Source organism: Gouania willdenowi, chromosome 3 (genome assembly GCF_900634775.1).
Source record: "Gouania willdenowi chromosome 3, fGouWil2.1, whole genome shotgun sequence".
NCBI lineage: Eukaryota > Metazoa > Chordata > Actinopteri > Blenniiformes > Gobiesocidae > Gouania > Gouania willdenowi.
Window position 1 is genome coordinate 43,050,095 of NC_041046.1, and position 24,562 is coordinate 43,074,656.

At 37.5% G+C, this 24,562-nt stretch overlaps 1 protein-coding gene across 1 annotated transcript in view; it reads left to right on the forward strand.

Moving 5' to 3' along the window:
* luzp2 (leucine zipper protein 2) overlaps nucleotides 1-24,562 on the forward strand; it is a 117,354-nt gene that overhangs the window by 89,512 nt on the left and 3,280 nt on the right. The window contains exons 6-11 of the mRNA XM_028443322.1: nucleotides 287-349; nucleotides 7,459-7,521; nucleotides 14,876-14,950; nucleotides 16,025-16,198; nucleotides 20,701-20,802; nucleotides 23,673-23,744. Of these exons, the coding sequence (XP_028299123.1) occupies nucleotides 287-349; nucleotides 7,459-7,521; nucleotides 14,876-14,950; nucleotides 16,025-16,198; nucleotides 20,701-20,802; nucleotides 23,673-23,744 (549 nt within the window). The remainder of the gene's footprint in view (nucleotides 1-286; nucleotides 350-7,458; nucleotides 7,522-14,875; nucleotides 14,951-16,024; nucleotides 16,199-20,700; nucleotides 20,803-23,672; nucleotides 23,745-24,562) is intronic.

The window sequence follows — 24,562 nt, forward strand, 5'->3', positions numbered from 1 at the left end:
CAGACCTACCCATTGGCCTACTGACCAACTTACAGACCTACCCATTGGCCTACAGACCTACTGACCAACTTACAGACCTACCCATTGGCCTACTGACCAACTTACAGACCTACCCATTGGCCTACAGACCTACTGACCAACTTACAGACCTACCCATTGGCCTACAGACCTACTGACCAATGGCTGCAGCTGGTTTGTGCAGCAGCTGAAATGAATCCATTGTCGCTGTGAGAACATGTTCTACACTTAGAACGTTCTTCATCAGAACTTCTCTCTCTATTTTCAGAATAAGAGCCTGAAGAACAAACTCCTGTCAGGGAACAAACTCTGTGACGCCCACGCTGAGGAGGTAAGACACTCCTATTGGTTCTCTCTGACCATGTGACCCACAGTGACAGCCTGATGGTTTATTGCACCTTCAATCTCCTCCTCCTGCTGCTCTTCTTGTTTATCATAACGTGTTGTTTTTATGGCAGCGTTTGTGTATTCACATATATTTACACGTGCACGTTTATTAACGTGCGCTGGTCCTTCTATAAATCAGTGTGTAACGGAGAAAGCTGCAGAGCATCGAACTGTCACCATCACATGATTTAGTACACACACACACACACACACACACACACACACACACACACACACACACACACACACACACACAGGAATCAACGATTTGTTGGGCGGTGCCGTGTGAGGGCAGTGTTGTTGTTGTTTTTTTTTTAATAATTTTACAACAAATACTACGATTCTTTAGAGTCGATCAGACGTAATCAGACGTCATTACAGGCTGTTCAACTAATTATTGTCATTAATTTAATATTTACACACTCCAGAAATGCAGTTTTTTGTATTTTTGTTCTTATTTTGTATGTTTTTGTCGTTATTTTGTACATGTTTCTGTTTTTTTTTGTAATTTTATAGTCCTCTGATTATTATTTTGTTGTTTTTACCTCCACCAAGAAGGTTTTGTTTTTGCAGACGTACTGTATATATTTGCTACTCAAAAACTAATGGACGTAATTTGATGCAATTTTCAGGAAATGGGATAAGGAAGAAATGTTTTAGATTTTGGGCGTTCCTTTGTTTGTCTGATAGCAGGATCACGTCCAAACGGATTTTGACCACATGTGAACCAAAGACAGACCTTAGGTCGTGGAAGATTCTGTTACATTTTTGGAGTAGATCAGGATCAAACTCACATCTTGGTTTGTAATTTACCAACTTTAATAAATTTGACTGACTTATGTTGGCTTGGTTTGAAGTTTCATACAGATCAGACCCAGATTGTTCATTTCATTGTTAATTTTTCTAAAAATGGGCGTGTTCAAACATTGTGACCAACTGCATTTTATTAATAAGGATAGAAACGTCTTCATTGTGATAAGAGGAAATCCAGCTTCATAGTGCAGGCGTCCTGAGTGCTGTTGTTATTGGTGCTGCTGCTGTTTTTGTTTTTGTTTTTGTTGTTGATGTATAGCAGCGCACACGGAGCTCCTCCCACTGCTGCAGGGCGGTGTAACGCAGCGAGCTCTGAAGTCAGTGTCAAACATCTGCTTTATATTCATGCAGCTCAGAGCAGAGCATCATATCATAGCTATAGAGTCTTTCACTGCACAGTGAGCTTATGTAGGCACTGCTACTGCTAGCGCTGAGGTAGAGGAGGAAAAGGAAGGGGTAGGATGGGGGGGGGGTGGGGGTGGACCTTCCCGAAGGCAGCGAAGCTTTTCTATCAACATGTCTCATTTAAATGAAAGGCAGGAACCTCCCACACACACACAGACATCAGCACTTTACTCTGAAATATCATCCTTCTTCTTCTTCTTCTTCTTTTCTTCTTCTCTTCTTCTTCTTCTTCTTCTTCTTCTTCCTCCTTCTTCTTTCTTCTTCTTCTTCTTCTTCTTCTTCTTCTTCTTCTTCTTCTTCTTCTTCTTCTTCTTCTTCTTCTTCTTCTTCTTCTTCTTCTTCTTCTTCTTCTTCTTCTTCACCACACAGGAACAGTCACTCTATTATTGAAACAGCTGCTGTCTGTGCAGCGACCGTTTCATATTCTGTACAAACTCTGTCATGTTTACGGTGTCTTTGAATTATAGAAGAGAGTTTTTGTGTTTATGATAATTTTGTGTGTTATTGTTGTGGTTTTGTGTCTTTCTGGAGACGGTAAATGTGTCGCTTTGGTGTTTTTTTTTTTATATTGTCTTTTTGTGGTCCTTTTGCGTGTTCTTCAATATGTTTTTTTTTTACAATTTTAAGTCTTTTGGGACTATTGTTGTTTATTAACTTCATCAATAAATTTTTATTTGTTAAAAACACTTTCGATACAAATAATGGAGCTCAAAGTGCTTTTACAAAGATAAAAAAATAGAACTGCAATGAGGGAGCACAGTGGTGGTTAGCCATTAGCACATTAGCATGTTCTCCCCGTCCCATATGTTTGGGTTAACTTAGCATGTAGTGAAAAGTCCAACAAGTTTGGTTAGCTTAGCACGTAGCGACGAGTCCAAAATGTTTGGCTAGTTAGCATGTAGCAAAAAATCAAACACGTTTGGTTAGTTTAGCACGTAGCGTCAAGTCCATCGTGTTTGGTTAGCTTAGCATATAGCGAAAAGTTCAACATGTTTGGTTAGCTTAGCACGTTGCGACAAGTCCAACATGTTTGGTTAGCTTAGCATGTAGCAAAAAGTCCAACATGTTTAATTAGCTTAGCACGTAGCGACCAGTCCCAGATGTTGGCGTTAGCTTAGCACAAAGCAACCAGTCACATGTTTGGGTTAGCTTAGCATCTAGCGACCACTCTCACATGTTTTTTAGCTTAGCACAGTGACCAGTCCTATACGTTTGCGTTAGCTTAGCACTTTGCAACCACTCCCATATGTTTGGTTAGCTTGGAGCATACCATTTGCTTTTATATGTTTACATATGTTTGAGTTAGCTTAGCACGTAGCAACCAATCATATTAGCTGAGCATATATCAAAGAGTCCCATGAATGTATAATTATCATAGTGTTAAAGCGATGAAATGATGAAGTGACCAAAAAGCGGGACTAATCACAGGCGATTTAAAAGACTATAGTCACTGAAGTGGCGTTCTTAGTGAACGCACCTTTAGAACAGCCTCATATTCCACAAACACCGGCTTATTTCATTCATAGGGGTGAATAAATCATTCTCTTCCGGGTGGTTGCCATGGCTGCTCTAGTAATCTATACTCCATTAATGATGGCTTTTTATCGTGGGCTTGCACTTAATTAACCCAAGGTTTTCATACTCTGGGTTGATTGACCCACTTCATACCAGTTGTAATGGAACCAGATACCCAGAGTTTCCCATCGCTGGGTTTGTTGACCCAGAGTTTATGGATAGACTCAGAGTTTGTTAACCCTCCTTTATGGAATACCCCTCAGATATTGAAGTTGAAGGTCAGCTCGTCTCTCTCTGTGATTTAAAGCATAAAGAGCTTCAGCTCTCTGCAAAACAACATCAGTCTTTTTATTTGGAGTACCAGGAGCTGCTGGAGCTGCTGGTTCTGAGCTAACCTTCAGGACCTCATGTCTTAGCTTCCTTTCCACATTCAAACAGTGTTTTTATTGATCATGGAGTTTGTCGTCAGGCTGTCCTTTGTTATTCAACACAAGTGATGAACAATTACTGCACGCAGGAGTTCATCTGACATCAATATAAGATCTTTGTCCTTGTTGGAGTCACAGAGAGAGGCTCCGCCTTCCTATAAACAAACCTGGGATTAATAGTTTATGCTCGTGTGTGTGTGTGTGTGTGTGCGTGTGTGTGTGTGTGTGTGTGTGTGTGTGTGTGTGTGTGTGTGTGTGTGTGTGTGTGTGTGTGTGTGAGACACTAAACCACACAGCAGCTCCTTTGAACAAGATTGGAAAACTAATCAGAGGACGTTAGTGCGACTGTGTGTGAAGCTAACTCTAAAAAATTCGAAGGAAAAAAAAACCTGAAAAAAAGCAACTTTGACTGTAAAGCAGCAACGAAAACTTTCACACAAACGTTACAAACTTCTCACAGGGTGAGTGAAAACAAACACCATAAGTCCCGATCTTCTCAACAGGAGCACATAATGAGAACTACAATATTTGGGTTAGCAAAACATGTGGGTGAGGGTTTAGTCAGAGATATATTTACATTTCAGAAGGTGAAGTTTGTCATATCCCAATATTTTGTGGTGTGAATTCACTTTTCTGTTTCTCTGACCAGCCATTCAGGGTGAAAAATTACATGTGAATGTGTAATATTTAAACCAAAATATGCATGTGAGGCTGTATTCAGCATGAGGTTGCAATTTCCTCTTGATTTTGTTTAAAATAATACATAAAAACATTATTATTATATATTTTTATATTATTTGTCACTTTAACGCATTAATTGCGATTAATTAATTACAGGAAAAAATAACGCTTTAAAAAAATAACGCCGGAAGCTTCTCATTTCAAGAGTTCCCGGTATACCCATAATACTGATGCACAGACTACAATCAAAGACGGGAACCTGCCGAGCTGCTCCTCTTAGTTTGCGTAAATTTGGGCTTTTAAAAACACCAGATGGAAAACTAAAGCTTAGTTTTGTGCAAATTGTACAAGAAAGAATTTGCCTTATCACCGGAGCTTTGCAGCCTTCGCTAGCACCTCAATGCTAAACATGTAGCAGCTAGCACTGACAGTGTAGCAGCTGGCACTGACAGTGCTAGCTGCTACGTGCGCAAGCATTTGACAAATGAACAAACTGACTGGATAAATATTATTATCTGAAGAAGAGAAAAAGCAACAGGTTTGGTGTCAGAAAAGTGTTTTTACTGTTTATGATGTGCTAACTTATAGCACTACATATGACATTTTATTTCACTTGTATTTTCTATTATATTTATAATATATTATTGTGTAAATGTCTACGTCTGCATCTGATCAAGTCTGTTAAAAATAAACAATAAATAACTTTATAAAGACACTTTGTTATATATCATTGTTTTAATCTGCCACAATAATGTCATTTAAATGAAAATACCTCAAGTTGAGGGCGTTTCTCAGTAATTTTTAGGTGCGATTAAAAAATAGATTAATCAGATTAATTAATTACAGAGCATAATTAATTATTCTCACAATTTTTTGATTCTAAATAATATTTTACGAAGTAAATTCACTAATTTCTGTCTGTTTTCTGTGATCTTGGAATATAATCCCTGTTAGCTTCAGGCTAACAGGGATTAGCATCGCACAACTTCCAGCCTTTAACTATATATGCTAAAGTTAACATTAGCCCAGCTGTTTTATAGTGGTAAAATATGTTGGACATGTGTGATATTGTCCCAAAACATGCATGTGAGAATATATTCAGTATCAGGTCAAAATTTTATTAATTTTTGTTCAGAAAAAATATAAAATTATTTTAAGAAGTAATGAGAATATGAATATTCCTTTTTAGGAAATTAATTCACAGTTTCTCATACGTTTTCTGCGATGAATGAAAATCTGAGGCCCTTTGCATAAATATGAGAACACTCGGTGGATTCTGCTTCACAGCAACAGGTTTTGCATATTCCACGTCTGAAGTGTGTATTTGAAGTATTGAAGGATGGAGAGGCAGAGCTGACACCTTCAGGGTTAACGTTCTCACTCTACGCTGCTGGTTGTTCTTTGAAAGCTTCCTCCCACTCACTGACAGTGATGGGAGTCCTGGGATAGGAGATCGTTGGAGAGGAGAAAGTCAGGATCTCGAGATAAACGGGAAAGTTCTTCCTCTGCGAGTGCAGGAGTCGGTGAGGACTGAAGTATGTGATAAATGATAAACGTGTAGAGGAAGGTGTCACACTGTGATGGAGAGCACAGCAAACTTTCACCGGAAACTTCCAACGTGGATCTTCATCTAAGGTCTGAACATATTTCAGACTTTACTCAAGTTTAAAGAACAGGAAGAATACGACTGATCTCGCTAATGTTCCACTGGAAAGGATTAGAACATAAAAGCTCTGCCTTTAACAGGAAGACAAACAGCACAACAAAATTAACCAAAGTGAAACAAACGTGAGAAGAGATTTAAGACAAACAAGGAGGAATCGAAGAGGAAATAAAGTGAGAAACAGGAAACAAATGAGATACAAACATAAAACCAACATTAAACCAAAGTAACATGGAGACAAACATTAAATGGAACAGAACCAAATGTGAAGCAAACAAGGCATAAGTGGAAAAGTACATTTGAAGATGAAATGTACTTAAAATGAACGAGAACCAAATGTAAAACAAACGTCAAATGAACATGAAAACCAATGAGAAACAGAACAGGAATAGTAAACAAACTTTAAAAAAAAAGGTTAAGGGCCCACAGTGACAGAAAACAAGCAGGAAATGAAGAGGAAACCAATAAGATTAACATTAAAACATAAAAGCAACATGAAACCAACGTAACATGGAGACAAACAGTAGATGAACGAGAGCCAAATGTGAAACCAATGAGAAATGAGCGGAAAATTAAATTTACCTAAAATGAATGAGAGCCAAATATGAAACGAACGTAAAACCAATAAATAATGGGAAACAAACAGGAAGTAAATGAGAAATGTACAGAAAGCAAACGTCAAACCAACAAAAAGTTCACAAGAAGGAAACATGAAAACAAGCAGGACGTAAATGTGAAACGAACATGAAAACCAATGAGAAACAGAAAAGGAAAAGTAAACAAAAAAATGATAATTTTACATGTCATAAACACACAAAACGACAGACAGACAAGTACGCAAAATAACAACAAAATATCACAAAAAGATTTCCAACATGCACAAAATAACAACAAACACATAAACCAACCATTTAAACACAAAAAGACAGAAAAATACAAAAATCCACGACAACAATTCAGAAATACACATTTTAGCTTCAAAAACTCACAACATGATTTTGTAAACAAAGAAAACTACACTAATAATGAACAAAGCATGAAGAAAAACACAAACTCTGTGTTGTTTCCTGTGTTAATGCTCAGATTGGTCATTATTCTAATAATTTAAATAATGTGTTTTCTTCCTTCTCATTTTCAATCATTTAAGGATTTAAAATGTTCTGCTCATTTCGTGTCGTTCTGCTACTCTGTGTTTTTTGGGTTTTTTGACTTTTTTTTAATAATTCTACTTTCTATTTATTTCCCCAAAAATGACTTTTTTCAAACTTTTTCCACTTTGGTTTATAGCTAATCTATTCTCACTCATGTTATATTTAAGAAATGTAGTTTTTTTCTAGTGTTATGTTTGGTTCCATTCTCTACAATCACTGGAATACTGTACACGGAATAAAAACACGATATAACATGAACGAGACTGCGTGTGTGTGTGTAACCATTGTGTTGGTGTGTGTGTGCGGTCCTAGGACTCCTTCCTGCTGCCTGATCTAAAACCAATTTCCTTTCAGTGAATAAGCTAACACACTGTTTTCTCTTATCTTTGCTTCGCAGTCCAAAAAAATCCAGGCTCAACTGAAGGAGCTGAGATACGGGAAGAAGGATTTAATTTTTAAGGTAAGCTGGTTTTGGTCTGACTGTTTTCATCAATGTACACGCTTTGATATGTTGGCCCTTACTTTTCTCAGCATCGAACAAAAAAGTAAAATGTGTCTTTCTCTAATAATCAGACTCATTACAGGCTGTTAAACTACCTGAAATCATTCCAAACATGATTAATACGCTTTACAGAGTTAAATATTGTCATTAAGGCTCTATTTCTGTGCTTTGTGATGAAATTATGTAAAGATTATGTAGTGTGAGATTTGACATATCCATGCATTTTTGCTACACATGCTAAAGCTAACATTAGCCCAACTGTTTCACAGTGAAATATATGTTGTAAATGTGTGATATTTAACCAAGTCAGAGATAGATTTACATTTCAGAAGATGAAGTCCATCATATCATGATATTTTGTGGTGGGAATTGATATTTCTGTCTCTCTGACCTGCCATTCAGGGTGAAAAATGATGTGTAAATGCTTGATATTTAAACCAAAACAGCCATGTGAGTCTTTATTCATGTCATCTGTATTTCACACATTTCATGTGTAAAGTGTTGTGGCGACCATCTTATAATTTGCTCTGGATGCAATTTACAGTATTTGAAGCTATTTTATGACAGTTGTTGCACCAAAAACTTACATTTCAGCACAAAGATCATGTTTCTACATCTAACAGAACTGAAGCTATGGTAAGGATTGTGGAGAATTATAGGTTTTCAGGGTCAAGGAATTCATTAATATATGTTAAAATACCCTAAATTGTGCTCAGAGCAAGATCCAAGATGGCCGCCACCCAAACATAGCAAATTTCAATCTCAGCATAACTTTGATTCTGTTAGACGTAGAAACATGATCTTTGTGCTGGAATGTAGGGTTTTTGGGACAATGATTGTCATGAAATAGCTTAAACACTGGAAATCGCATCCAGAGCAAGATATAAGATGGCCACCACAACACTTTACACATGGAAAGGGTGAAATACGGATGGCGGCCATCTTGGATCTTGCTCTGAGCACAATTTATGTTATTTAAAGATATATCATCAAATTCTTTGACCCTGAAAACCTATAGTTGACCACTGAGCTCATACTTTTATGTCTAATAGAACCAATAGCGATGGCGGCCATTTTGGATTTCTTGATTTTTGAGTGGGAACCATTGTTTTACCAGTGTGGATCCCATTAAAAATGGATTCAGCTACACAAAAGCCTCCATGTACACATATTCATGCTTTCATCCAGTTGTGAACATGTTTTTGACATATCTGCTGGGCCACTTATAATATCGTGCATCTCTACTCATTTATTGTATGAGTTTATTTCCAAACACTTAGAAGCTTCAGAGTGGTTTATAAATGAATTCACGGTCATAGACATGTGGACACATCATCCCTCCTTGTTCTCCTCTTCCTCCTCGTCCTTCTATCTCCAGCCTGTATGGACTCATCACCACTTAGTAAATTAGTTTGAGAGTAAGTCATGGACTGTTGAAGACGCACAAACCCTGAGGATAAAAGGGAGTCCTTCAACAGTTTGTGATTTACTCGCTAACTTCAGCCACCAGAGCGTGTCAGCGCACCGTTTGAGGGAGAGTAAAGGTCCCTTAGGAGAGCTCTTCTTCTCTGCTTCATTGTCTACTACCAGACCTCAGAGTTGGAACTGTCGCCCGATGTGGTCATTGATTATTTTTCGGGTCACAACTGTTTTTATCTTTTTTCTGTAAATAAAAGGTTTACATCGACATCTGTTTTTTTTAGAGCAACCAAAAGCAGCACAAGTTGTTATTTGAAGATGGTGGAACACAGGCTCTTAAACTGTAAAGTAGTCCCATTTTTTAAATTCCCTCAAAAGAATAAAAAATTGGTCACAAAATCAACAAAATGTCATTTTCCCGCCTAAAATCTGTGTTTCTAATGCGATCAAAGTGTACGTGTTCGGCCTGTGAATGAACATGAGTTTAATACTGTGAGTGGGTCACCAGATGCCTAAACAATTTGAGCTCATTTTTGCTTATTTTTACCATTTTTCTGCAAATACACCAAACTTTCCATTTTATGACCTATTTTCATCACTTTTTCTTGCCATGTTTTTGCTTCTTTTAATGCATTTTTGCTACTTTACGCCCATTTATGACACATTTTAATGGCTTTATGCACATTTTTTTTCACTCTCAAGACATGTTCAACACTGATTAACCCTTGCCACTACTTTTCCACATAATGTCATATATATATTAACCTCTTTTCACCATATTTCGTGATTGTTTTTGCTAATTTAACCACAATCACCATTTGTCATGCCCAATATTTGCCATTTTAAACTAATTGTTCCAATATTGACACTTTGAACCCTTTTTACCACTTTTTCTGCAACAGTAACAGTGGATATTATTCAGATCAATAAATCAAGCAATAAATACATGTGCATAATTTATTACCAATGAACAAAATCTGTGCACAGTTATTTTATAAAACACATTTGAAGGATTTTCAACCTTGTCATGTGACGATGGCGTCCACAAGTTACAAACTAAAGCTCTAGAAAAGAAAAACTGCAGTTCTAAAAAAAAGAAAGGAGGTGGTAAAAGTTGTAAAATATTCACATTTGACACCATGGGAGGTAAAGCGGCAGTGACAGTAAAGGACAGCACATCCCTGTGGTTTCCCCGTGAGAACCTTATTTATAGACGCAGGCTTTCACATCTCCTTCCCTCCATCTGTGAGCTTTTACGTTCTTTCCCCTCTGAGCCGTTTGTGCTGCAGTTTGAGGAAGAATCAGTGAAGGTGACAGGTTGATGTAGTCGTGAAGCCTCTGGCAGACTTCCCTCAGCCTTTAGAATGGACTATACGCTCTGAAATATAGAGAGATGATGCTCATGCTGATGCTGATGCTCCTGCTGATGCTGATGCTGATGCTGATGCTGATGCTCCTGCTGATGCTCCTGCTGATGCTGATGCCGGTGCCAGTGCCGGTGCTATTGCTGCTGTTGCTGTTGGTGTTGCTGCTGATGCTGATGCTTATGCTTATGCTGATGCTGATGCTGATGCTGGTGCCGGTGCCGGTGCCGGTGCCGGTGCCGCTGTTGCTGATGCTGATGCTGATGCTGATGCTGATGCTACTGCTACTGCTGATGCTGATGCTGATGCTGATGCTGATCCTGATGCTGGTGCCGGTGCTATTGCTGCTGTTGCTGTTGCTGTTGGTGTTGCTGCTGATGCTGATGCTGATGCTGGTGCCGGTGCCAGTGCTATTGCTGCTGTTGGTGTTGCTGCTGATGCTGATGCTGATGCTGATGCTGATGCTGGTGCCGGTGCTATTGCTGCTGTTGGTGTTGCTGCTGATGCTGATGCTGATGCTGATGCTGATGCTGATGCTGGTGCCGGTGCCAGTGCTATTGCTGCTGTTGGTGTTGCTGCTGATGCTGATGCTGATGCTGATGCTGATGCTGGTGCCGGTGCCGGTGCTGGTGCCGGTGCCGCTGTTGCTGGTGCTGATGCTGATGCACTTACAGGTTGTGAGGACTGCACACGTTGATGATGTGATGCTGTAATGCAGATATAGGCAACTGGAATTACAACATTACAGGAAAGTACTGTACAGTAAAAGACAAGAGAAAAACACAGAAAATTATATTTCTAAGTTATAATCATATTTTTTTTAAATTAAAGTCCTAAAATTTTGAGACTAAAGTCTTAATTTTATTAAATAAAGTCATAATATTTCAAGAATAAAGTTGAAATTTTACGAGAATGAAGTCGTAAATTTCTTATATTTAATTTGCAATATTTCACGAATAAAGTCATAATTTCTTAGAATAAAGTTTAGATTTTATTAAATTAAAGTCGTAATATTTTAAGAATAAAGTCGCAATTTTATTAGATTAATTTTGTAATATTTCAAGAATAAAGTCGTATCTTAAAAAACTCATAATGGCGCAGTGAACGCAATGTAACGCCAATAAATCAGTCACTTCCTGCACTTCCTCCTCCACAATAAAATAAGCTATTTGCTTTAAATCAGGCGGTTCTTTGGGACTGAGGTCGTGAGGACTACATGCTGATGATGCTCACTGTAACGAACACACGCACGCACGCACACACACACACACACATTCTCTATTCATGTTCAGTTGACGAGTGCCAAACGCTTTGTGTTGTTTATAATTTAATATTTAATATTCCTACAGTGGGGAACGTTTCACACTTTCATTCCGTAAATTCAGAGGCAAACGTCCAATAAAGTGTCTCCAGACAACAGTTTTCATATCACTCATTAGCATTCCTGATCATAATGAGCTTTTGTGCTGCTTTTTATTTTCCTAAATTGCTTTCGAAGCCTTTCTCTCCTCGACTGAATCACGTGTTCAACTTTTATGAACTTTGGATTCCAGCTGCTCTACTTTAAAAACCTCGAGACAGAAATTCCTTTATTTATATTAGCACAGTGCCTGTTGGAAGTATGTATTCATATAGTGGGAGGAGCTTAAGTAGAGTGGTCAAGTATGGCCAAATGAGTATGTGTTTGAAGGTTGGCATTAGTGAGCAATTACACAGACAGTTATATGGTTTAAACAATGAGAAACTTGTCAGCAAAAGACTCACCAGTGGCTGACGGTTTCAAATGATCTATTCAGAGAGCTCCCGTTTTTAAAACGCTAACGATAACAAGTGGAGTCTGTGACTCGCGATTTAAAGGAAGTTTGGGATCCCAGGAATAATAAATAAATAATAAAATAGCATGAGCTGCTTCCTAGTTAACGTCTATACATTAGTTCAATTATTCTGCTTTTGTAGCCTTCCCTATTGAGAATTGGCTTTATATTTGTTGTAAATCTCTGGGTTTATTTTTAGGCAGGCAACAGATTTCTGTATTTAAAACATGATTCATTTTCACTCAATATCTTATATTTCCAAAGTTTCACATCATCTGTAACCACTAAAGATCCTACTGTATTGTATGCAGGTCATGTAGAAGCTGTGAAAAGCGTTATTTGTTATGGGTTTGTGATTTTTGAAAAGTGGCTGGTGTTTAGCAGGTTGTTGTACCAATGTGAACATTCGTTTATTTTTATAAATCCCAAAGTTTGAGTGAAAATTGTTGTGTGCATCTTTCAGGTCCCGTTTTGTGCGTTCACACAGTTCTGAACGAAGCCCGTGGTCTCTGGCGCCGCTGTTTAATCACTCCCTCTCTTAGTAACATCATAATGACTTTAGTGCTGCTTTTTCTTTCCAAAATTACTTTTCAAGCCTTTTTATCCTTGACTGAACCACGTCTTCCTATTTTATGTACTTTGGATGCGAGTTTAAGTGCTGCCCAGCTGCTGCTACAGCTAGTGTTGCTAATGCTAATGCTAGTGCTGCTCTGACACCCAGAGAAACATTTCATCTTTTTTGTTCCATAAAAGCGTTTGTGTGTCTCCATCAGTCAGAACAGACATCCTCAGAGTTTCACAGACATGACGGATGAGCTCCTCTAACAATCACTGCTTCACTTTCCTGTGAATATATTTCATATATTGGAAATAAGTTTTTATAGATCACTATGTCACTGAGGGAGAGGATAAATCTCTTAAAGAGCTCCTTCACTGCTCTTTAGATCCTCTCACATCTGAGATTTTTACAAGCACTGGAACTTTAAACGACCATAAATATAATGTAATGTCACGCTCTTAATAACCTTAAACAACTTTTATGATTAATGCTTTAAAACAGAGACGGGCCACTTTAATCACAGGGAGTGGGGCCACAAAAATGTGACTGTATCTGATCTGACGGTCACATGATCAACACTAGAAATGTGACCAATCAGAGCATTAATACAGGAAACAACAAAGAGTTACTGTGTGTTTATGTTGTCATTTTGTCTGTTTTTTGGTTAATTCAACCAAACCATCTGCATCTGATTTTGGGGACAACTTGTCAATGGAACATGGTGACAACAATGATGCTTAAAGAGGCAAATACTGCAAATGCTGCCGTTGCAATAAAAGCCTGAGGCGCTGCTGTGCAAGAACCAATGTGAAGTGTGGCATTGCATGTCTCTGCACCAGGGACTCAAACACATGTTCAGAGATTGAACTTGAGCTTGAAGACAAGGACAATTGTTGTACTCAGCTCCATATCATCTCCAATGATTCATTTAGATTTGTTGTCATTTTGTGTTTTTGGATGCATTTTACGTGTTTTGTTTGTTTTTTGATTCATTTTGTATAATTTTGTGCCGTTTTGTGTGTTTTTAATGCATTTTGTATATTTTGGGAGTAATTTTGTGTGTTTTTGGATTTGTTTTGTGTTTTTTGAGTCATTTATGTGTTTTTTGATTTTGCAAATGACTATACATATTGCCCCTTTGTGCATTTTTCTGTAATTGTATTAAATTTTTTTGAGTCATTTAGTTTGTTTTTGGATTTAGTTTGTGTATTTTGTCATCATTTTGTGTGTTCTGTTTGTTTTTCAATTTGTTTTGTCAAATTTTGTGCCGTTTTGTGTTTTTTTGATGAATTTTGTGTGTTTTGGGAGTAATTTAGTATATTTTTGTGTTTGTTTTGTGTTTTTTTATGTTGTTTTGCAAATGTGTCTATATGTATTGTCCCTTTATGCCCTTTTCTGTAAATGTATATAATTTATTGGAATCATTTTGTCTGTTTTTGGATTAAGTTTGTGTATTTTGTCATCATTTTGTGTGTTTTGTTTGTTTTTTTTGATTCATTTTGTGTGATTCTGTGTCATTTTGTGTGTTTTTAGAATAATTTTTTTTTGTTTTTGGAGTCATTTATGTATGTTTTTTTGGTGTCGTTTTACATATTTCTCTATATTTATTGCCACTTTGAGCATTTTTCTTTAGTTTTGTATTTATTTATTTTGGGGGCTCACACAGTTACACCAAAGGCCATAAGTGTCCCTTGGACCGCCAGTTCTTCATGTCTGTAATAGTGAATATTGTGTCACTTCAGCTGTAAACAGCAGTTCTGCTTGAATTCATTATCGGGGTTCCCTCCCTGAACTTAGGGACCGTGTCAGCAGGATTTGGTTCAAATTAGAAATGAACCCACAACATCCCAGGAGACGAGTGAGTGCAGAGTCATGGAATATGTATGTGGCTCAGTGTGTGTGTGTGTGTGAGGTGTCACAGCAGCAGAGCCATACTAATGATCTGCATAGAGAGCTCCCTCCATTCTCTGAGTGTCAGAGTGAATATGAAACACTTCATATTCCATCTGCAATAAAGCTGCTACATTCACACACTAAATAACTTACGTTTGGTCACTTTCTCCTTCCTTTTCAGTGCTTTTTCCTTTTGTGTTTGACTCTTAACTGCACTACAGAGTTGTTGTTAAATGTTGTGTTTACTTTGTGTGTTTCTGCAGGGGCAGCAGCTCATGGACCTGGAACACAAGCTAACGGTGGCTAAGCAAGAGCTGGAGAAAACTGCACTGGATAAGGTCAGACAAGGATTAGTTTAATGAAACATACAACTGACATTAGGAGCATTTATTCAATCAAAGTCACACAAAACCAACAAAAAAAACAAATAAAATACACACATTATTACAGTATAGATACACACAAACATAGAGAGTTAACCTTTAAATAAAGTAAATAATTGATAGATGAAATGATTTAAAAATAATAAAGAGAATCACAAGAAAACAAAATAAACAGCCAGAAAAATGCACAATATGTGCACAAAAACAACAACAATGTTAAAATAAAAACACCAGTGACAGCACTGATGTGCAATGAAATATAAAATTAACCTTAAAGACAAAAAACAAGAAAGACAAAATGATTCTAAAATAATAATTAAAAAAAAACTTCCCAAAACACCAAAGGCACAGAGCCACAAAAAAAACACAATAGAGAAGAAAAACACACAAAAACCCACAATGACCCACAAAACAAAGCAGACATAAATTAAAAAAAATGCACAAAACGACAACATAACACACAAAATAACAGAAAATACAGAAAAAACAACAAATACACAGTGACTCCAAAAACATACAAGATTCTATAGCAGTAGAAACACACCCAAGATACACAAAACAACAACAACAAACAGACAAAATTAACCTTATATTTATTTATTTACATATCTTAAGTTACATATAATATATGAGAAATAATTACAAAACAGACAAAATCTCTGCAAAATATAAAAAGAACATAAAAAAACACACCAAAAAGACACAAAACAGCAAAATACACAACATGAGCACAAAAATCACACAAAGACAACTACACAAAATGAACCTTAAAGGACACAAAATATAAAAAATGTGCAAAAATAATAACAAAACAACAAAAAGACACGAAACAGCAAAAAAATACAAAATCACAAGAAAGTTACACAATACCAAAAAATTATAAAAAAAAACAGACACAAAAATAACATACAAAATGCACAAAACCTGGTTAGAAGTTTAACGTGTGTGTGTGTGTGTGTGCGTGTGTGTGTGTGTGTGTGTGTGTGTGTGTGTGTGCGTGTGTGTGTGTGTGTGTGCGTGTGTGTGTAGGAGTCCCAGCTGAAGGCCCTAAAGGACACAGTACACGTATGTTTCTCGTCCGTCCTCCTCCAGGCTCCTCCCAGTGGCTCCTCCCACAGGTTTCCTAGCTCCTCCCCACATTTGTTCAGATATTCGTCGCTCATCAACAGCTCCAGAGTCACGTTCCAGCAGCCGCACGCAAAGGTAGGCGTGGCTTAGATCCCTGTTTTTATCTCTAATGGATCTGTGGAGGCTCCGCCCTCCAACCAAACTAACAGTGTCACGTGTCACAGGGTAAAACACCCTCTATTATTTTCACTAATTGTAATACTGTGTAATACTCACTGCGTAATACTCATTCGTTGTCCAACCCTCTAGTTCCAGTTGAGGAGGGGGAGGGGCTTACATCAAATTGTACTTTTTGTAATTCTAACATCAGAAAAAGAAGAAACAATTTCAGTAAGCGTCAGATCTTTACAAAATATATGATATTATAGTCTACTGTGGAATCTTATCATAGTTTATGTTATTGTAGCATATCTTAGTGTAGCATAACTAGTCGTTGTGTATCTAGCCATGGCGTATCTTATCGTAGCTTATCTTGTCGCATCTTATCGTATCTGTAGTTTATATTTATTATCATAGCATATCTTATTGTAGCATAAATCATAGGATATCTTACCGTAGCGTATCTTATCATAGCATATCTAGCCATAGCATACCTTATCATAGCATATCTTATCGTAGCATATCTTATTGTAGCGTATCTTATCATAGCATATCTAGCCATAGCATATCTTATCATAGCATAAATCAGAGGATACCTTACCGTAGTGTGTCTTATTGTAGCATATCTAGCAATAGCATACCTTATCATAGCATGAATCATAGGATATCTTATTGTAGCGTATCTTATTGTAGCGTATCTTATCGTAGCGTATCTTATTGTAGCGTATCTTATCGTAGCGTATCTTATCGTAGCATATCTTATCGTAGCGTATCTTATCGTAGCGTATCTAGCCATAGCATATCTTATCATAGCATAAATCAGAGGATATCTTGTCGTAGCATATCTTGTCGCATCATAGTGTATCATAGCATACATTATCCTAGCGTATATTATCATAGTATAAAACATAGCACATCATATCGTGTCGTACCTTCTCACTGCGTATTGTATCATCGCGTACGATATCGCATCAGAGAAAATTCTAACTTGTTAAAATGTATCTTATCGTATCGTAGAGAATCTTATCTCTATTATTGCACCGTATCCTACATGATTTTATTGTTGCGTAGTGTATCTTCTCGATTGTAGCGTATCTTATTATATCATATAGTGTTTTAGCTTGTTGTATCGCAGTGTATATTAGCATCTCTTATGTAATTGCATCATATAATATTTTATTTTATGCTATCATGTCCTACCATATCTTTTTGTATCTTATCTTATTGTAGCGTAACCTATCACATCATAGTGCATCTTTTTGCATTGCATTTTATCCTAGCACGGTGTATCATGTCAGAACGTATCTTATCGTAGTTTAGCGTAGCTTAGCATAACTTATTGCATCGTATCATACTTTACCTTTACGTATCTCATTGTAGCGTATCAGAATGGTGCGTTTAGGAATCTTCCTCTTTAAATCATAATGATGCGTTCAGGACCCTCCTCTTCCATTCTAAACCATAAATGAGTTGTAAAACAAACATCCTGTGCTTCTCTGTGTTTGTGGCGTTTCAGTCTCTGATTATTTGGATCCCGGTGAGAACGTTTCTGTGTGCGAGCGGCTGTTCTCTCCTCAGAGCGCTGTAGTTTACTCACGTCCACTCCATTCTCCACGCCACTTAGAGACGAGTGCATGAATCCATCTGAATATGTTCTATTAGATTCTCTTTCTTATCAGTCTTCACCACGGCTGTCACTGAGCCATACGTTAGCATAACAGGCTAATCCTGTTGTTCACCCGTCACTCACAGAATAAATAAATGTGCTTTTAATAAAGTGGAGATGCTAGACGTCCCTGAAGGAGGCGTGAGAGGCTTTCTTTGTGCTTATTATGCTAACCAACGAATAGCTTTCCACACTATTAGCATAAAAATAGCAACACTGATGCACTCTGCTGACATGAAAGTTAGCTTCTGATGATCATTAGCTACTGATGATCGTTAGCTTCTGATGAACGTTAGCTTCTGATGAACATTAGCTTCTGGTAAACATTAGCTTCTGATGATTGTTAGATTCTGGTGAACATTAGCTTCTGATAAAAATCAGCTTCTCTTGAACGTTAGCTTCTGATGAACGTTAGCTTCTGATGAATGTTAGCTTCTGATGAACGTTAGCTTTTGATGAACGTTAGCTTCTGATGAACGTTAACTGGAAGAAAGATGTCCATTTTTCCTCTGAAGTAATGTAACACAATAACACACAGTAACACATGGTAACACACAGAGCAGTGTAAAATGTACACACTGAGAACTAAAATACATGCTAATGCTAATTAGCTTAATTTTTTACACTGTTTGTTTACAAAAAACTATTTTTTATAATCTTTTTGTTTAATTTTTCACAGTCACAAGATAACACGATCACCAGTTGAAATGTAACTTTATTTATTTCATTTATAGATGTTTTTCCACAATTTATTGATCACATTTATTTACTGATTTAACATTTAAAAATGTATTTCCACATTTTACGTTTCATATTTTTGTTTTTTTCCAAATATTTTTCTATCTATATATTTGTCTATCTTTTATTTACAAAATATTCTTTAATTTATGTTTATTTATGTTAAATCTATGTAAATTCTACATTTTTATTCATTCATGCACAATTTTGAATTTTTCTAATTTCTGTTCATCTATTGTTTTTTTTTCCACGTTGATTATATTTATTTCTTTACATGTTTAAAGTTTTGTTTAAAAGATTTTCTTTAAAAACAAAAAAAATGAAATATGTTTACTTTCTTTATTTGAATAACTACAATTTTCATTTTCATATATATTATTTAAAGTCTTATTTATTTAATAAAATTTTTTCATTTTGAATTAAAATGATAAAAATAAACTAATGCGTTCCTCTGAATAGATCAGTATTAAATGTCATTTCCTGAGGCGGTTGTTGATAAAAAAGCTAACCACCGCCACCGCCGCTCTCGCTGAGCGGCTAATGTGAGCTGACAAAACGCCGCCTTGGAGCTTTTAAACTATGGAGGAAGCTTTTATCCACTAAGTGAGTGATAAAACATACATTTGACTTTCAGCAGCTCGACTCAGACTGAAAACTAAAGTGATAAGTAAATGCAGCGCTGCAGAGGGGGAGGGGCTAAGCATGTGATCGTGGGACAGCTTTATGAAAGTCATGAGAGATGACAGACAGGACGCCATGAAGGAATATGAACAACCAGACTCCTAAAACACACAAAAACATGCACAATTACAACAAACCGGATGCGCATTATAAAAACCAGAAAAACACAAAGCGAGTTCAAGCTGACAGAAACAAGTCCAAAAACATATAAAACAAGAAAACGGCATAATGACACGTACAAAACAACACAATACACAAAATGGCAACAAAAACACAAAGAAAAATCAAGAACATGGAAACACAAAGACTCTAAAATCACAAAACAAAGCCAGAATTACACAAAATGGCTTCAGAAACAGAAAAAGGTCTCCAAAACTTTACATATCGACAATAAAAAATACAACAAAAAAAACAGAAAAATAGCAGACGAAATTAAAGAAAAAACACAAAAGGACAGAAAAATGCACAAAGGTGACTCTGAAAACACTGAAATCATTAAGAAAGTTACACAAAATGACTTCAAAAACACAGAAACACAACAAAGAAAATAAAAAATGGCAACAAAAACTCGAAGAACGACAACATAAAAACACAAAGGTGACTCCAAAAATAGAGTTCAGTGCAGTGATGGTGTTGGAACCTAACCTAACGTTGTGTGGGTCCACGTTGTGTAACATTAAACTCACACACTCACACTGAGCAGCTTGCAGACACTCTCCTGTAAACTGTGCCCACGCTAACACTCGCTGCCAGGAACTCTGAGACTTTAGTGTGAAATAAAAGTACCTGCACATTGTTCCTCTTGTGCGCCTCTGGAGACTGTTTGTGACCCATTTCAACACAACATCACTGTAACTGTAACTGTAACACACTGAGGACACACAACCATCAGCACCGCTGCGTAACGCTGTCATCATCCTGTCTTTAAAACGCTTTCAGATCTTTCCACTCGTTCACAGTGAGAAAGGCTGTATTAAAGGACACATTCCGTCGTCATGGAAACCGGATAAACTTGGCGGCTGTATGTCTTTAAAGAAGATGATGATGATGATGTCACCGGCTTTCCTCTCCTCAGCAGCAGCCAATCAGGAGACTTTGTTCTGTTGCCATGACGTGAGCAGCGTAAGATGAGGAGGCTGGCCTACGCGACCAGGGCCGTTGCCATGGTAACAGCTATAGGTGTAAATAGAGGCTGTGAGCACCTCCATTTTTGGCCTTTAACACACCAGGGGAAGCTATAGTGAATCATCAAAAATCATCATTAAGTAGAAATGTAACAAAGGTTCCTTTTAACGTGTAAACGTTACCCGGGGACTTAAAGAGCAAACATCTTTAAGTTAATACATCGTTGCGTGTTAATAACTAATAAAGCCTTTATTTGTTCCCGCCACAGGACATCTCTAAGGTCCAGAGAATCGTCTCACCCTCTAAACCAGCCACCAACCAGGAAGTGATGAGAGAGAGCGCCGCAGCTAAAGAGTGTCCGATGGACAAGGTGAGGTGACCATGTGACCCGCAGACTCCGCCCCATCAAGTCCTCATAACAACACACCCAAAGTCCCTACAACAACAAACACACACAAAGTTCTCACAACACACACACACACACACATACACAAGGTCCTCATATCAACACACAAAAAAGCTCCTCACAGCAAAACACACACATACACACACACACTATGGGGGGTGGATCCACCAGTCCAACAAACGCATAGACGAACGCGTACCCTGCACGTCTGTACGTCTGATCTACATTTGCCATACGCTTAGAATGAATACATGGGCACAATGCACAAGTCTCCTCTGCATGTGTGCTTGCAGACGTGTTTTTCAATTATAATTACATCTTCAATTATGTTTGATTACAACTCAAATACAATGATCATTTCCCCCTAAAAGTCAATAACAATTATGTTCTCAATTGCTAAAGTTCAATTTCAATTAATCACAAATACAGAAATTAATAAGCCCATAAAATATAACCTTCCTCTTGTGTTAGCTTTCTGTTAGCATCTCTAATGCTAACGGGTCAGTTTGACCCATGTCTTAAATCATCTGTAAAATACACAAAAAACATATCAGTTTGTCATTTATTGCTTACCTTGTTTCACTTCCTAATCAATGAAAATATTGGTATTAATATATTTGGTTCTGAGCCTTTTTTTGTCAAAAATGGTGAAATGATTCCCAAGAAAAACATAACTTATTAACTACGTATGTGTAAGTCCAAGAACTGTAACATTATTCCCCAGGTTTAGGCTTAATTCATTTGTAGTTGACAGGTTTTTAGAATTTCCATACCAATTACAATTACAATGTCAATTATCTGAACCCAATTTCAATTAAATTACAACCACAATATATTTTCTTAATTACAATTATGTCATAATTGTAATTAATTACCAATTACACAATTACAAATATAATTGACCCCAACCCTGGTATCTGCTTTGTATATTAAAGTCATATTAGATAGTATGTGAGAAATACCAGGATGTATACTATATGGGGATATTTTTTATGTATGCAAGGTACTGGGCACACTAGTCACACTCACTCGACCCATGATGCATTGGGAGCGTAATGTAAAATGGTATATATATATATATGAAATAAATAAGTAAGGCCCCCTATATAAAACACAAACTGTGACATCACTCCTTACATGTACTGTACATAATAATACATAGTTCTCCTAAAATGACGTTAAACGACAATGAAATAAATTAATATACAGCTGTTGTTTTTGTTAAGCTAGTGTTTTATTTGTTGCTGTTTAGCATTAGTTGCTAACATTAGCGTGGTCGCTCTGCTAGCTTGTTTGACTATCATGGATTAATAAATTGTCATGGATCTTCAAACACTGGTTTTCCTCTGGCTTTTCCACATTTTCCTCCTCTTCCTCCTTTATTCCCTGGGCACCAGATCATGAGTTGGGTTGTTTAGACATGACGTCACGTGCTGCAGCAGTAAACCGTAAAAAACAGGTCCGAGCTGACGTCACGCCTCAGAACTGAATTGTCAATCAATTTGGGGGGTGGGAATAAAACATTTTCATTAAAACTAGACTTACTAGTTATCAATAATAATACCAAGTTTAGTATGTTAATAATATCAGCCCTTTGATTGTTTATATAATGAAAAAAAAAAATACAACTTTTTTTTTTCCCCATTTTTGCGCCCCCTATGATGGCCGACGCCCCTAGCATTTGCCTATACTGCCTATGCCATGAGCCGGCCCTGTGTGTGTGTGAGTGTTGAGTGTATAACAGACCACCATTTAGTCTGTTTAAAGTCCATAGAGTGGTAGTGACTGTAGTGTTACGCTCTGAGTCAGATCTTTGCTGTGATTGGACAGGATACAACACTCACACACACTTACTGACTAGCACGTGTACGCGCCTGCACGCGTAAGCACCTAATATAGTGTTTACATGTCACGTAGACCGTGATCAATAGTGAATCGCACCTGATTACTGTAGCTTCACTCACTCCACTTTTAGGTCAGTTTAATTCAATTCAATTCAACTTTATTTGTATAGCGTACTTTACAACCGTCATCTCAATGCTCTTATCAAAATATAAAATTCATAATAAGAAAAAAAAAACCCAACAAGATCCACATGAACAAGCATTTAGTGACAGTGGGAAAAACAATTCCCTTTTAACAGGAAGAAATCTCCATTAGAACCAGGTTCAGAGGTGGCAGCCATCTGCGTGGACTGGTTGTGGTTAGTGGACAGAAGGACCAACAGAACAGGATAGAGAGATAGAACATCAGAGTGTCTCAGACTAGTTGAGTCGTGAACCACAGATCAGGAACTGACATCATCAGCTTCACAACATCTGAAACAGAGCAGAGAGAGAAGGACGAGGAGAAGACACTGACTGCAGAAAAACATGATACATTATTATCAAATCTGTCTTGGCCTTGGGCCTCACTCCCAGTGGCCTAGTCAGCATTTATTATAAAAGTGACAAATCTCTTCCTGTTTATTGACCGTTCACAGACGAGCTCATGTTTGTTCTAGTGGTTAGGTTATGTTATAATTCAGACCTGATTATGTGGACTGTAAATCATAACCAGCTACATCAGAATTTCAATCTCTTCCCGTTTATATGAAAGCGACTCCAAGGACTCTAAAATGCGACCGTTTACGCACGAGCTTATGTCCGCTCTAGCTGTTAAGTTAATGCTATTATACGGTATATGCTTCAATTGAAGCTTTAGTGAAAGTTAGTCAGGCAGGTACACGTGCGATGGACTGGTGCACATGAATTTAGAATGGATTCACCCCCCATAACTCACACACACACACACACACACACGCACACACACTCACGTCTCTCTCTCCTTCTCAGGCCAGCAGTGACTGCTACAAGAATCAGACGAAGGTTTCAGACTCAGAGAGGAAAACGTCGTCGCCTCAGCAGGTGAACCTCAGATAGAAAACTGTTCTTTTTCATCCACTCATCACATTTCAACATTAAGCAATGCAGAAAAAGGCTAAAAATAGGTAAAAATGGGCTCAAATTGTTCAGAAAATATTCTTAGTTTCTTGAAGACATCTGGTGACCCCCTCACAGTGTCTTTTAACCCCAAGGTTGAGAACCCCTGTTGTAGACGGATGCTTAGAAGTGTTTTTACTTTATTCTTACTGTGATTTATTCTGTTTCCCCCCCAAAAAACTCTTCCAACACATTTCTGATGTTTTCACTTCTTTTCCAAAAACAAAGCGTGACTCGTTTCTAGAAACAATGTGTGACTCAGTGGAGGCAGTGGAAAGCAGAGTTTTTGTGTGAATAAATGTCTGCTGAAGGCTTGTGTGTGTGTGTGTGTGTGTGTGTGTGTGTGTGTGTGTGTGTGTGTGTGTGTGTGTGTGTGTGTGTGTGTGTGTGTGTGTGTGTGTGTGTGTGTGTGTGTGTGTGTGTGTGTGTGTGTGTAGAACACATCTATATCTATGTAATGGTCTTTCTAGGGCGACTCAAACTCCTCTCTCACCCCAGGCGTTGGTGACTATCAGTGAACAGAATAGAAATCTAATCATAGAAAAGCATCAGATTTAGGCCCAAATGCTCCTTTAGCAGCTGGACTGTGTTCAGTAGAAGTGTTGAAATGGACCGTGTGGCTTTTTATGGGCGCTGTGTTCTATAAACGTCCTGTAGTGGCAGCTTTATGTGACAAACACTGTTCTTCTGTTCATCCAAACACGGCTAACAGTTTGGATTAGGAGTGATCTGCACTATCTGGA